Source organism: Gymnodraco acuticeps, unplaced genomic scaffold (genome assembly GCF_902827175.1).
Source record: "Gymnodraco acuticeps unplaced genomic scaffold, fGymAcu1.1, whole genome shotgun sequence".
Lineage (NCBI taxonomy): Eukaryota > Metazoa > Chordata > Actinopteri > Perciformes > Bathydraconidae > Gymnodraco > Gymnodraco acuticeps.
This window is the reverse complement of record NW_022992244.1, coordinates 88,099-103,396: the sequence shown is the minus strand read 5'-3', so window position 1 is coordinate 103,396 and position 15,298 is coordinate 88,099. Positions and strand designations below refer to the sequence as shown.

The window sequence follows — 15,298 nt, the reverse complement described above, 5'->3', positions numbered from 1 at the left end:
CATAGATGTTCACTCAAAAGTTTTCCAAGTTCAGACAGAAATATTCAATTGGTCAATCGTTAAGGTGTAATGGTAAAAGAGGATTTCCACAGGGTTCTGTATTTGTCCCACTTGTCTTAGATTATAAAATAATGATTTACCAGAAGTAGAGTTGTATGCAGACAATAATGTTGTTTATCTGGTAGAACTATTAAGTAACATTAAAAGAAACCAACTTGAATTATCAATGTTAAATGGACAAGGATAATTGAATGAAACTTTTGAACCATAGTTTGGTTAGAGCTACTTAAGTACAACTAACCACTGCATAAGACATTTTAGACTCCCAAACTATTACAATTATCACAGAGGACAGTGGTGAGATTATCATATAATTTTCTTTAAAGAGCTACATTTGACTAGAATTGCATTGATCAGCCTAAAAAACAAACACTTGGCCACTATTCTTTTGATACACAACTACATAACTGTATTTGTTTTAATGTAGTGACTCTATAAGAGAACAATCATCCTATACTTTATATTACTAAAGATATTTGTTCTTGCTCTTGTCTATTTCTGTTCTCATAGAGCAGGAGTTCTGTTTTTTTTATTGACTATTGTATAATTCTGAATTCATGTTCTTTTTTTCAGATCTTAATTGCACTCAGATCAGCTAGTCATTGGACTGGGAGAGAGCACTTAAAATCAGGGAACTCACTGGAACCACCTCAGTGATCCCAGTGGTCACTTATCCCATCACTTATCAAACCTATATGTTGTGCATCTAGGAGTTTTGATTGATTAATAATTCACATTTACAGATTACTAATGTGTATGTTAATGCTTATTTGAGCAATTAGTTTCAGGGGTGTGTCTCCATTTCCATTAAATCGTACATAAGATACAAAGATTTTTACATGTGCGACTTGCATCACGACATGCATGTAGACCTGAAGCAACGTAATAACTTGTAATCTACTGCAGCTTATATTACTTTGTACATTAAACTGGCTTGTGTAAGCCCTATCTTTACATGTTCAAAGATCTGAGTGGAAAGCACAGACTATTTGGCTCCTAATTGATTCTTTTGTTCAGCTCAACCCCCATCAGCATGAGGCTGAGCTTTCATTATTGGCCAAGAAAAGAAGGAGGGATGGAGAAATGGACAGATAGAGCATGAAGAGAGATAGTTAAGGATGGTGAGCGATAACGAGGAGAACAAAGTACCCTGTAGGATTAGCAAAAAGGGTGGATAATAGGGAGCAAGTGTGACCGCAGATACAGTAGTGAGAGTGAAAAGTGGAGAAGGCATTGGAGATGAGTGAATCATATACTGTAACTTATCCTCCCAGTTCACCAGAGACCAAAGATATAGAAGCAGGAAGGCCAGACTCCAGGTAGCCTCAGGGAAATGAGAGGGCATTTTTTCACGCTCGAAAAGGTCTTCCCCGTACCTAACTGGCCACTCTGGCCACCGGTCCTGTACGCTGGTCCCAGCTTGGTGCTTTGTCAATGTGCTGTGACTAATCCAGGAGGGGTCCCGCATTTTCTCTCACCCTAATTAAAAGAGGATTAGATGGGATGGAGCTCCAGGCCACTCCAACATGCATAGCCACCGTCCTCTTCGCTTTCCCAGGATAATCACACTTACTGGAATTGCCTGGATTTATGTTGCAGACCACCACCTGAACACTGAAATAGTTGGTGCTACTGAGACTTAAGGGCTTACAATTATGGATTGGTCAAAAAAAAAAAAAAAGAGACACTGTAGCCATTCCCAAATAGGTGTCTACTTATTATAAATTCCATAATTGGCTTTGTTTCCAATATATACTTCCTAAATTGTGATTATAAAGATCCCGGTGGCTTCACATTAATCAGTTTTATCATAATTGGTGCATGCGTATGGGGTTGTTTTAGATTATTTAAATCCCAATAACACCCATGTTTGTTTGTTTTACAATACCCAGTTATTAACATCAGTCTTATCAAACAATTTATTTAATTTAGCATATATTCATTGCATTTAACAGAATTTTGAATAACATCAAAATAATGTTGGTTAAATAAAAATATATAAACTAAGCAACCACATAAATTGAAGAGTTTGTATGCCCATTATAGAGTCTTAAAGGCAACTTTACTGGGACCACACAGAGACAATACTGGCACCAGTTGTCAACATAGATAGATTTCCATCCAAATGCTTCTTGCCAGCTTCATATTTAACTATGATTTGTTCATCTATGATAAATATACAAAAAGTAAAAAGCATATTTTCAAATGTGCGAAGTACATTCAAACTCTATGTATGTAGTAACACAACATTTAAAACAATGATGATATCATTTAGATATATAATAGAACAGAATAATGTGGCTCCTATTGTGTGCATAATTAGAAGAGAATGCTAATTTGGAAGGTTAATAATCAAAGTTGCGTTCAGCTGTTAACTAATTCTGCCCAGTGGCCTATATATAGCCATGTGAGATTAGCCAGTTTGAAGTGCTGGCTTATTTAGAGACCAGCTGCCACGAAGAACACAGCCCCTCTGCACATGATTGTTGATATATGGTGAAGCCTAAAAAAAATTGACCTCTGAGACCTTTACCTTAACCCAGGACATCATGTCAGTGCCTGCTATGGGTAAAGGCTACAATATATTTCCAAGATGTACGGCTTGAATTTACGATAATTTTATGTCTGTGATTTCACCATCCAGATTGCATCACAAATCCAGCATGGAATAATATTTTGTTCAATGTATCACTAAAGCTCCAAGCGCTAAATTAGATGTTTCTAGCGGATGTCTTCTTCATTAGAAAGAGAAGAGAAGAAGCCAGGATTTAATAAGTATTGTATTATTATGCTTTATGTATATAAGCATTGGAGACGTTCATTTCAGAGAGTTCTTATAAATAATGTTGATTCAAGTCCACATGCTCTTTTTTTTCCTCTCCTCAGAACATGCCGTTTGCTCAGTTGATATATCACCTAAGTACTATAAATACATTATTACCTTAAAGTTTGTTTTAGCCTATAACTATTGCTCTATATGAAATTAAAAGTTTGGAGACAATTAAAAAAGAATGCTTTAAACTATATTTGAAAATACAAAAGTTGGATTATTTTTCAAAATGAAAGCTAATTTGAGATGTTTGCAATCATAAGAACAATGTGTATACTACGGTGGCCCTGAAGTGCAAGACACCACAGCATTTCACAAAACACTACAGCATTTCAGAAAACACCGCAGTATTTCAGAAAACGCCGCATTATTTCAGAAAACACCACAGTATTTCAGAAAACGCCACAGCATTTCACAAAATGCCACAGCATTTCAGAAAACACCACAGCATTTCACAAAACGCCGCAGCATTTCAGAAAACACCACAGCATTTCAGAAAACACCACAGCATTTCAGAAAACACCACAGCATTTCACAAAACGCCGCAGCATTTCAGAAAACACCACAGCATTTCAGAAAACACCACAGCATTTCAGAAAACACCACAGCATTTCAGAAAACACCACAGCATTTCAGAAAACACCACAGCATTTCACATTGGACGGAAAGGGTATTCCTTTAGGGAGAACACTTCTTGTTTGTGATTGGACAGAGCCAGTCAGAGAAGCACTGCTGTGATTGGTTGTTTTTGCTGCCAGTCAAGAAATGACGCTTCGTGATTGGCCCAACACATCAGCCGTTAGCTGTTAGCACACATTCAGAGCTGGGTAAAAAGAATACACTTACATCTTTATTGAAATATTTAATGATTTTATTTCACAGTTTTATGACTTTTTGTTTTTATATTCACTTAAGTAAAATTACCATATACAATCAACAAGTATATCATGTTCAAAATATGTAATTACACTTGACCAAATATGCCTGCAGTGGTGTAAAGTAACTAAGTACATTTACTCAAGTACTGTACTTTAAGTACTCGTTTGAGGTACTTGTATATTGACTTGAATATTTCCATGTTATGCTACTTTGTACTTCTACTCCATTACAATTATTTAATACCTTTAGTTATTTGGATTAGTGATGTGAAATATAATCAACACTTAAATAAGACTGTAGTTACACCTGGAGTAAAGCTACCCTGCAGTGCAGTATACAAAGTCATTCAAACTAGCTGCACCTTTACTAGCTTTGATAACACTTCAATCATTATAATCAAAACATATAAAATATATTATTCAGAAATAGATCAATTTGCATAATGAGAACTGTTAGTACTTCAAATATGTTGATGGATGCCAATACATGAGTAGGCCTAGGGCCTACTTGTACTTGAGTAAGATTTTGAATGCAGGACTTTTAATTGTAACAGAGTATTCATACACTCTTCATACACAAGATATTACACATTCAAACATATTTATTTTGACTTAAACCGATATATTCCTGCACTTTAAGTTTATCTGCCTATTGAAATATGATTGCTTGTTGTGTGTACGTTGTCTTCACCTGAATGTTGTAGCCTACGTCTCTTGTTTGTTTTTTGTATTTTTGATGGCACCTTAAAAAAAGGAGTAGCTCTACTATCTCATTGTACCTGTATAATGACAATAAATGATTTTATTCTATAAGAGTACTTCTCCCACCTCTGAAAATGTGTAATTAGTAATTACACGTAACAAATATGCCTGGGAAACGCGACCCCCTTTCTGCGTCATAGCACCTACAAGCCAGAGTTGAGGGCAAACCCACTCCACTCCCACTGCAGCAGCTCGTACGCTCTCCAGTAAACACGAGGCGACCGTTGCTCCCTGTTATATATACGTTATTCGCCTCATCTATGGATAACGCCGAAGAAAAGGTAGCCATGAGAGAATCAAAAAGACGAGAGCGTCAATCAGGTAACGCTTTCTCACTTTAAAAGCGTGCTATGTGGGTCAGTTTAGATAATAGCGTGTATTCAGCAGTAGCAAAGCCAAACACGAATACCATATAATTTGGCTCGTGCATTAATGGTTTATTCAACTGGAATTGTTAACCTGGTGTGAACATATCGAACGCAGCGTTAGCAGTCAATGCTAATTCCTGATAGCTAACATTGACCAATACTAGCTTGCTCCACTCACAAGCTAGTATCTTACTATAAACATTAAGCTGTCGGTAACGTGTCAGTATTTACAGTTAATATGCCAATGTGAAACAAATGCGGTTTAATATAATAACACTGGTTGTATTATAAAATGAGCCCAACGTTAGTTAGAAATGACAGTAACGGTTGTTCATTCGGTGGTTGGCTTTTTTGCAGGTTATGTTTATATATAACGTTGGTACTGACGTTATATAGGTGGGGAAACAAATTGTACACGCCGACATCCTGAGATATAAGCTTCGTAGTGTTTTATGTGTTTAGGACATGATGACAAACCTTGTTAGCAACGTTAGCCACACTACAGGGTGGGGTCATTTGATGAAGCCCTGTGGTAATCAGTATTGATTATGTCAGTGACGTCGTCGCAGGGATGTAGAGCAGCATCAGCACCAATCCAGGCCAGTTTAGGGCTACATGTTGGCCACTTGTTCCCCTAAATTTAAATTAGGTAAATAGTCGTTTTAACACCATGTACTGTTAGTGGTTCAACGCTCTGACTTATCACTTTGTCTGTAGGTTCAAGCAGGTATGATTTACGTGATGTTGAAGGTACGGATCTCCCTCATTTAATGGTTGCATGTCATGATCAATTGTGCACTAAGATAACATGTGGGTGGAGGTGCCATTAATCTTAACTAACCACATGTACAAAAGGTGGGTGTTCGGAGATGGATGAAAAGGCTGCTCTGATGTATGATTGGATTAGAAATGTATGTCTATAGAAAGAGATTATTAAAATGTGCTTCTTCACTGTGTTCATTTCAGTACGCATTTACTTCCACTAAACATTTATATCTGTTGTTTTTTCCCCCTAGCCTTGGAGGATTCGGACAATGACATCGGCTTGTGTGGCTGGCTGTTGGTGGCCCTCTCCATCCTTCTCATGCTGCTCACTCTGCCCATCTCTGTATGGATGTGCATTAAGGTCAGCTGCCAGAGAAATCAAGTGTTTATTTTCCACTTTACAAATAAAGCTTGCTGGTAGTACATATATGAGGAAAGCCTGCTCTGTTTGTTCAGTGTTTTCCACATCATATGGCTTCCACTGCAGACTCATCTTCTATATTATTTACTTAACAGCTATTGTTTTGCCTTTACTTAATTAAAAGGCATCCACAGCGAGCAGGGTAATTGCTCTGTGTTTCTTCATTTACATATCTCAATATCTGTTTACATGTGTAAAATGTCAAATAACAGAGAAAAAACAAACTCGCAAATTCCATTTATCTGGTTTGTCTTTGTACGCAGATTGTGAAGGAGTACGAGCGAGCCATTATCTTTCGCCTGGGGCGGATTTTGCGAGGAGGAGCCAAAGGCCCAGGTCAGAAAACCTTTTATTCACCAGCATTTGTTTTTTGTCCTCTCCACATCTTCGTTTTTCTCCACTTAGATACGACATGATGATTGTCTTTACCTTTCTTTTCTGTGGGGATAATAAGAATTGAACAACATCTCATTTTGTTATGCCGTAATATCTGCTTTGTAGAGAAAATAACTCAATAAAACAAAAATATCTTCTAAGCCAGTTGTTTCACAAGTTCATGTTTAGATTGTCACATTACAATGTAGGTGTAGTTGCATTCTATTGTACTATAAAGCTTATAAACAAGAGCTTTTTCTTCCCATATATTGAACGTTATGGTTTATGTGATGAGTCATTTGGAGAAAGGCTGAATGTTTATTAAGGATCCCCATTAGCTTTTGCTCTCGACAAAAGCTACTCTTCCCGGGGTCCGACACTTAAAACAATACAACAATAATACAGCAACATTTAGGACATAAGTCCTGACATTATTAACAACATTAAAAACATCACCAATATCATCAACAACATGCGATCAAATTAAATTAAGTTAGGGTTCACAGCTCACAAGGGTACATGGTCATTAGTAGATGGCCCTTCAATCTCTTCTTGAAAGAGGCTCTGGACTCTATTTCAGTAAGGTAGTTTGCACTGAGTTCCATTCCTTTATAGCTCTATAAGACACAGAAGGTTTCAGAAGATGTGTCCTGGGTTTAGGTGCCAGTGGATGGCCTGATGTAGCTTGTCTAGTCTTATGGTCATGCTCGTCTCTTGTGTAAACTATTTGATCATAAAAATACAATTTGCTAAATTGGACATTTTTTAGAAAAGTGATAACACGAGATTGCAGACGTTTCTCAACCGGAAGCCATGATAGGCTTCTATGCATAACTCCAATATGAGTGCGCTTCGAACAGTGGAGAGCTAGTCTGGCAGCCTTGTTTTGAGCTGTTTGTAATTTCTGTAAATGTGCTTTTTTTTTGCTGCTGATGACCATTATGACCGGACAGTACTCAAGATGTCAATTCAATTCAATTCAAAACCTTTATTTATCCAGGTAAAATCCCATTGAGATCAATGATCTCTTTTTCAAGGGAGACCTGCAGCAGTAGGTTCCACAAGAAGACATAAAAACATAAACAACAGAACAACAAAAGGACATCATACAGCAAAATGTACAGGGATTACAATTTACATATTTAACCACAAGTACAGGTACCAACAGCATCTGATTTTGTAGCATCCAACCGAGCTTTAAAAACATGTAGTGGTACTAGCTTGGTAATTTTCCATTCTTTTTGCAGACTGTTCCATGTTAGTGGAGCTGCACATCTAATAGCTTTCTTCCCTAAGACAGTCCTAGCACTTGGCACATTTAATAAAACCACAGCATGCGATCTCAGGCAATAAGTACTTTCAATTCGCAGAGAGATCAGGGAGCAGATATAAGATGGTAGTTTATCCAACATGGCTTTGTAAATGAAAAAGTACCAGTGACTGAGCCTCCGTACAGTAAGTGATGGCATAACCGCCTTGGTATACAGGGTACAGTGATGCGTAAGTGCTTTACAATTTATCAAAAATCTCAGTGCACTGTGATACGCAGGTATCTAACTTGCTCAGGTAATTGGCAGGTGCATTCATATATAACAAATCACCCTAATCCAGCACAGGTATAAAGGTCACAGAGCCTTTTCCTGGCCTCAAGCGAGAAACAGGACTTGTTCCTGTAGAAGAAACCTAGCCTAACCCTCAGCTTTTTAAGCAGGTTATTGACATGAAGTTTAAAAGTGAGACAGTCATCAAGCCAGATACCTAAGTATTTGTAACAGGTAACCACTTCAAGTTGTATTTCTTGCGTAGTTACAATATCCAAAGCAGTGTCTGGTGTCTTTTTAGCTTTAGCTTTTGAGATGTGACAAAACCAGAGACTGAATGACTTGTTTCAAAGTGGTTGGTGTTACATACTTTGTACATTTTCTCGCCAAAGCTATGCTCCTTCCCATTTTAGTTACGATACTGTCAATTTGCTTTGTCCACCGTAAACCAGAATCAAGAACAATGCCAAGCAACTTAGTGTCGTTGACCTGTTCCACTGGCTGACCAGCCGGCGTCAGGCTTAATGAGGATAGCTGCTTAACATCTGTCTGGATCCGAACACCATTGCTTTTGTTTTTGCAATGTTGAGTACCAGTTTGTTATTGTTGACCCAGTCTGGCTTTCATCTCTATTTTACGTAGATAGTTTAACTCACTGCATGTTGATGCTGTACTGTACTTTGTGGAATCATCAGCATACATTATTACACTGGACTTATTTAATACGTAAGGAAGGTCATTTGTGAAAATAGAATACAACAAAGGCCCAAGCGAACTCCCCTGTGGGACCCCACACTGCAACACCTGACTTTATCCAATCTAAACCAGTGGCCTACAGGCAGCAGAAACCACAGCACAGAAAGGATGCCAGAGTTGTGTGGGCTTCCTGTTTGTTTATCAAATCAACTCTAAAACCTCTTGAAACGATCAGATAGTGTTCGTCATAGCGCATCAATCACTCTTTCTTTTGACCACATGTTCATGATGTCAGAGAACCTATAAGAGCAAACAGAACTAAAAGGACCGTCAACAAATCTGTTGTTGACTCTTTGTTTTCAATTCACTTAGACGCTTGGCTCTGCACTCTATCACACTGCCACACGAACTCTAAACACACACACACACACACACACACACACACACAAACACTTGGTATTTTCCCAGCATACTCTACCAAGCCTCTATTGCAGCCATTTTGCTCTTTTTTGGGAGGCTTTTTGTTTTAATACTCCATCGGTGAGACACATATTTGTTCTTAGAAAACTATGTAGTATATTTTTAATCAACCTAAAATCAGGATATTTTCTTAAACTACACTACCAGCCTTTTTACCCAATAGGAAAAACCTTCCCCTAAAGCTGAAAGTCGTCACTTCAACTTAATATTCATTGTTTAATGTCAGTGTTGTACAAAGCCAAACAATGGTCATCGTGTGTTTGTGTCCATTTACGCAAAGGCTTCTGTACTGTGGGGGACTTTTAACTCTGGGAGTTTTGGGACTTACTCATTTGAAGAAAAACTCATCTTTAACCTGCATTTTTTTAAGGCCAGTATTTTAAATGCCAACCAATATTTGTTGTAGTTGCCTGTAACTCGTTAGATTTAAGATTAAGAAGACCTAAAATCACACAAATTACGTGTGCAAGTGATGCTCAAATGTAACACAATGTAAGTTGCATAGATAATGTTATTTGATATATCGTTGCACATCAAATATTGTTTGTATATAAACCAGATTATTGTCCATGCAGCTGCAGTTCATGATGATCATATTCACATTCTCAGTTCAGCACGTTAGCAGCCCAACATTTGCTTCTTAGCACATAACACCAAACACAACTGAGACTAATGAACATGTTGATAAGTGTAGCAGGTATTTATCCTAAACCAAGGTATTTTTTTTATAGAAGTAAAACAATTGACGTGATGTTGCTTGAGAAATATTTAGGCGATTTCCGAGGTGGGGTACGTGAATGTCTGTACTAAGCCTCACAGCAATCCATCCAAGAGCAGTTGAGGCATGTCTCTCAAAACCACAAATGTCAACGTGTTGGAGGCACTAAAGGAAATGGAATTTTCCATCCCTCGGATAATGCTGCTAATATGGCTAAATAATGTATTTGCTAAATTGAAGAATACAAGAATTGAGCGTAAAAGAGGAAAGGCATTCATCTACTTCCCCATAAACCCATTTCCTGTTGGCAATAAGACAGAAGGCAAGGCCATGGTACGGAAGAATGAAACGGGGAAATAATGTAGGCCTAATAATACCTCAAAGTTCAGCCAAGTTCAGTGACGTCCAATTCATATGGGCTCCCTCTCCACACAGCCATATGTCTGCCAATGCTACCACATATTTGTATTTTCTGTTCAAGGTCTGAATGATTTAATCATTCTATTCTCTGTGATGTGACTGTCTGTTTTGAAAGGCAGTGGATTTGTTTAAGCAAAGTAACACAGACTCCCATGAGGAATCATTTGCATACATCTCATAACTCGCTGTCGTTCATCTTTGATTTCCTGTTTTACGGGATCTAAAAACCAGGCAGTGTCCTCTCAAAATGCTGAAATGTGACTCCTCAGGGTGCCAGGGGACCCCGTTTATGACAGTGTGGAGTAATAATAGCTCTGTGGCAGCAAACTTCACATTCCTATAGAGCTGGAGGAGCTAAAGTTGAATTTAGCATTTGGTTCCCATAATGCCACTCAGCCTCATGCACCTAACCCGGCTGCCTCTCCACCTGCTATACTGTAGTGACTGTAAAACACATCCCTGTATGTCTAGTTTAAAACAAGCTTGCAGGAATAGTTTGTCATAAACTGAAAAGTGTGTGTGTGGAACATTTTGCATCTGTAAACACTTTTCTCCCGCCATAAACAGAGATGTTTAGTGAAAGCTTTTTCCACCCTGCCTCAGTGGAATTTTCCACTTCACTACAAGATGGTTTATGTCTGACAGGAACAGTAATCGTTTCTGGAAATGTCACGAAGAAAACCGTGCTAGTAGTTATCTTCCTTTCCCCCTCCTGAACAGATGGCTGTGATCCCACCACTCAAACGCACACAATATCCTGACAGGAAATGCAGCCCACAAGTCTATCTGGTGTGGCATTAATGTTTTCTAAATGATTGCACACCTAGCACATGTCTGTTCCACTCAGGCACATGCCTAGTATTGTTTAATGCACTAATTCAATCGTTGTGACTTGAAACAGGCTTATGAAAGCTGCAAATATCCGCAGCTTTGCCTCGCTGTCGGCACAGCTGCAGTCTTATAAAGAGAGCTCGACTTGGCCTCTTGCCAGCATTTCATTCATCCCGGTGTTTTCAAACATTTGCGAAGACGCTTCCTCATTATTGTGTTTACCGTGGCTTTAGTCTTTGTTAAAAACTATTTGCATTCTTGTGATTCCGCAGGGCTGTTCTTCATCTTGCCGTGCACTGACAGCTTCATTAATGTGGACATGCGCACCATCACCTTCGACATCCCACCACAAGAGGTACACTTCTTTCAATTACATTAAACAAATACTTTGTCACATTCACAGAAGTTCTAAGAACATCAAAAGGATTGTGCAGCTTCTTCATACAGCAATACAAATCATTTTATGCTTCCATTGATGCTTTTTCCTCTAGGTTCTGACCAAAGACTCTGTGACAGTGAGTGTGGACGGTGTGGTGTACTACCGGGTGCAGAATGCTACCCTGGCGGTGGCTAACATCACTAATGCGGATGCTGCCACCCGGCTGTTGGCCCAGACCACCCTGAGGAACGTCCTGGGCACCAAGAGTCTGGCTGAGATCCTGTCAGACCGGGAAGAAATCGCTCACAGCATGCAGGTGGAGTGCAACAATATCTGTTATACACACTGTCTGAAAAGCAGAATTTGAGTGGCACATTACTTTGAGACAGTTGTCCTGAACAAGCTGCAGTTAAGATGTGTACTATCCACTGTAGGCGAAGAAGTCCTCGGCTGTCAGTCTGCTGTAACTTCAATTCTTTATTTATTCATTAAACTTTCACTTTCAGTTTATGCTGAGCCTCTGTATATTAGATCTGTTTCAGATGCACACAGTCACATTCATTCATATCAGTTATACTTTATGTCTTCAGTATTACAGTACACTAATTGTCTTAAAGTCAGAGACGCTGTTAATGTGTCAAACGAGGTTTTCTGCACACCAGCAGACAATCTCCACTCCATCTCTTCTTTAATCAAACTGGGATTTGCTTGTGGCAAGTTGTGCATTGCTGCCATCTTATGGCATTCATTGGGGTTGAATTGATTGGCCATTTGGGAACTCAACTCTGTTAAAATATATATAATATCACACAGCTAATATCTCTCTGATCCAGTTGTCAGACAACTTTAGAAGCATAAGGATTTTTCTTACATTGCAGGACCTGTGAAGCAAGAGTGATTCCTTTACCGCTGCATCAACAGCCTCAAACAAATAACTGTTATTAGTCGTACACACCATAAACAAAAACACACAAGCTTCTATACACAGATGATCAAGCATGCAGCACAGAGCGTAGCCTCAGCTGTTTAATGTTTGCTTTGCCAGTTAGTGGTCTGTCTGATTTGATTAAAAGCAACAACAACAAAGCTACTTTCTCCGTTATCGCCTCTGTTTTAAAGAACAAGTCCTGTTTTAACCTAAACACCAACTGTGCTGTAAATGTATTTCCTTTCTGCAAGAGAAAAACACGTGCTTACTTTGAGCTCCATCTGCTGGCCAAATTGAAAAAAGCAACACAGTTGAAGGGAGTGTTGGGCTGATCAAGATTTCACATATCTTAATCCTGTCCTACGATTGAATTGTTATCTCTGTGTCTTCTCCAGTCCACTCTGGATGGTGCTACAGACGACTGGGGGATCAAGGTGGAGCGGGTGGAGATCAAAGATGTTAAGCTGCCCGTCCAGCTGCAGAGAGCGATGGCTGCTGAGGCCGAGGCCACCCGGGAGGCCAGAGCCAAGGTGAGGGCGCTCTGTTCAGACCAGCAGATCCTCTCAAACATCTATACATCTCTAGATATTATTATTACAAGTTTTAGTTGACTCTTTTGGTCAATTTGGACTTTCAGCAGCCTCTCATTCTCGACATCAGACCGATGTTAAGGTTAAGTGTCTACAGTCATATCAATCCGCAGAAAGAAGTTCACTTTTTCAATTCATTTGTTATAGTTGTTGCGAATATGATCATTTAGACCAGGGATGGGCAAATGGCGGCCCCTCCTTTTTTTTTTACTTGTAGTACTGATACCGTCCACTAGACTCCTAGTTAGGTCGCGAGCTGCGTACATGATTTCGTTCTGCAGCCAGATACCGCAAAACAATCTGTGAGGCGTTTGTGTGTATTGTGTTTGTTTCCCGGGGAAACGCTCACAAGAAACACCGGCTGTTGTTACGCCTGCTGTGACGTTAAGTCACCGCTTGTAATTATGCCGTTACAAGCTTAAAAGTTGTTTTTATCATCTGAATTTGGGGAAACAAGTTTAATATTCTAAAAACCAAGACTTTGCTTATTTGAAATCAGATGAAAACAAACTGTCACGGACCCTGCCGTGTTATCTATGATTACTATACGCCTTTCTCAGCCTTTTCCCCTCACCTCTCTCCCCTCCTGTTTCTCCTGAAGGTGATCGCGGCGGAGGGAGAGATGAACGCGTCACGGGCCCTGAAGGAGGCCTCCCTGGTGATCTCAGAGTCTCCGTCAGGCCTGCAGCTGCGCTACCTTCAGACCCTCAGCACCATCGCCGCCGAGAAGAACTCCACCATCATCTTCCCGCTGCCTATGGAGATGATGCAGGCCTTCATGAAACGTTGAGGCAGTCGTGAAACACACACACACACACACACTTACAATAACACACCTTTAGGACCTGTGTCTATTAAGTGCTCTGATGACGCATTTTAACACCTCTAGAACAAAACTGACCACATGTATGATCTATGCCTGTGAGAGGCAAACTTTATTAAAAGAAAGATATGTGGCCTTACAAACACACACGACGGATCCATGGTGCAATGAGGTCATCTAAATGGATTCAGAACATAGAAATCGGCCAGAGTAGCATTAAAGAATTCACATACTGTACCATTTCATCTCTGTCACCGCAGGCCAGCACTAATACCTTTTTTAAATTCCAACAGATATTAAAACTCACAAATCGCGCCCTGTGAGAACATTTAACGGCTGTCCCCACCATGCAGCAGGGTGTCAGAGCGTAAACACTGAAACAAGCTTTATTTATATTTAAGATTGGGAGATGTAAAAAACACTTTTACCCTCATTATAAGGGACATTATAATCCTTAAAAACCTGCTGAAAATGTGCTTAATTCTTCTGTAGTGTGGACTGTGCGTTAAACACCTTTTCTCCATGAGCCAGTACTTAAGTATTGTCAGGCAGGATGTTACCAATGTTTACACTATTCATACCAGGTATATGTTATGTTTAGATGGGTGGACAACACATTTGAAACATCATACTTTAGCATACAACCTCATTAGCTACACCTAAGCGCTACCGTTTAATAACGCTTTTTCTCTGCAAATTATTCAGCCAAAAGCCTTAAATCACTGCCATGGATCATTTTACAGCCTGATGACATATCTATGCACCTTCAAATGAAATCAGCTGAAGCATTTTAAACAATATTTGATCACATATACTCTTTCTAAGTGTTAACAAGCCAAATAGTTCCATGTTATTTGTATTTATCTTTCTTCAAACTAACATGTGGTTGTTATGTTTTCCTCCTCTCGACATAAAGAGCAGACGTGTTGGTAAATGTTCGTAAAAGTATGTAGTGTATGTCTGTTAGTATACTATGTGTTTATATTACAATATATATAATTGCGTTCCGACGCGGTTTCAGGTTCGTCACGGCCAAATCTCGGCTTGAATTCGACTTTTTTAATTTATGTTTTTGTGAAATAAGGGAACATTTGTGCTACGACTGCAAAGCAAAGGATGTTTGATAACCTGTGTTTGTTCCAGGACAAAGAGAAATAGTCTCTTGTAGTATTGCTTACACTTCAGGAAAACCCTTTTCATTGAAGTATTACTTACATTGCTGTCTTCTAAAACATGTTACACACATCAGTTTTATTCAGCATTTATGGTGTTCAGTTTTCGCAGCTAACCAGTTTTACTTTGTAATGTTTGCTATAGTTTTATCCTGACAAGATCTGACTGTATGAAAACCTGAAATAAAGCTGTATCAAACAGGATTTCCGTCTACGGATTAAATTATTTTCAGCGTGGGTTGAATCAGAGACAGGAAACAC

At 39.1% G+C, this 15,298-nt stretch overlaps 1 protein-coding gene across 2 annotated transcripts; it reads left to right on the top strand.

Annotated features, from left to right (window-relative positions):
- Positions 1–4,674: 4,674 nt before the first annotated feature.
- Positions 4,675–15,241, top strand: stom (stomatin). 2 transcript variants are annotated; one of them, XM_034206331.1, is made up of 8 exons: positions 4,675–4,851; positions 5,616–5,648; positions 5,915–6,024; positions 6,348–6,420; positions 11,418–11,500; positions 11,637–11,840; positions 12,848–12,982; positions 13,644–15,241. In XM_034206331.1, exons 1-8 carry the CDS (start codon positions 4,791–4,793, stop codon positions 13,830–13,832), a joined length of 888 nt encoding a protein of 295 aa, XP_034062222.1. In that variant the 5' UTR covers positions 4,675–4,790; the 3' UTR covers positions 13,833–15,241. The 2 variants fall into 2 exon arrangements, with proteins under 2 accessions (XP_034062222.1, XP_034062223.1); XM_034206332.1 differs by lacking the exon at positions 5,616–5,648 and having other exon boundaries at positions 4,694–4,851.
- Positions 15,242–15,298: the final 57 nt, after the last annotated feature.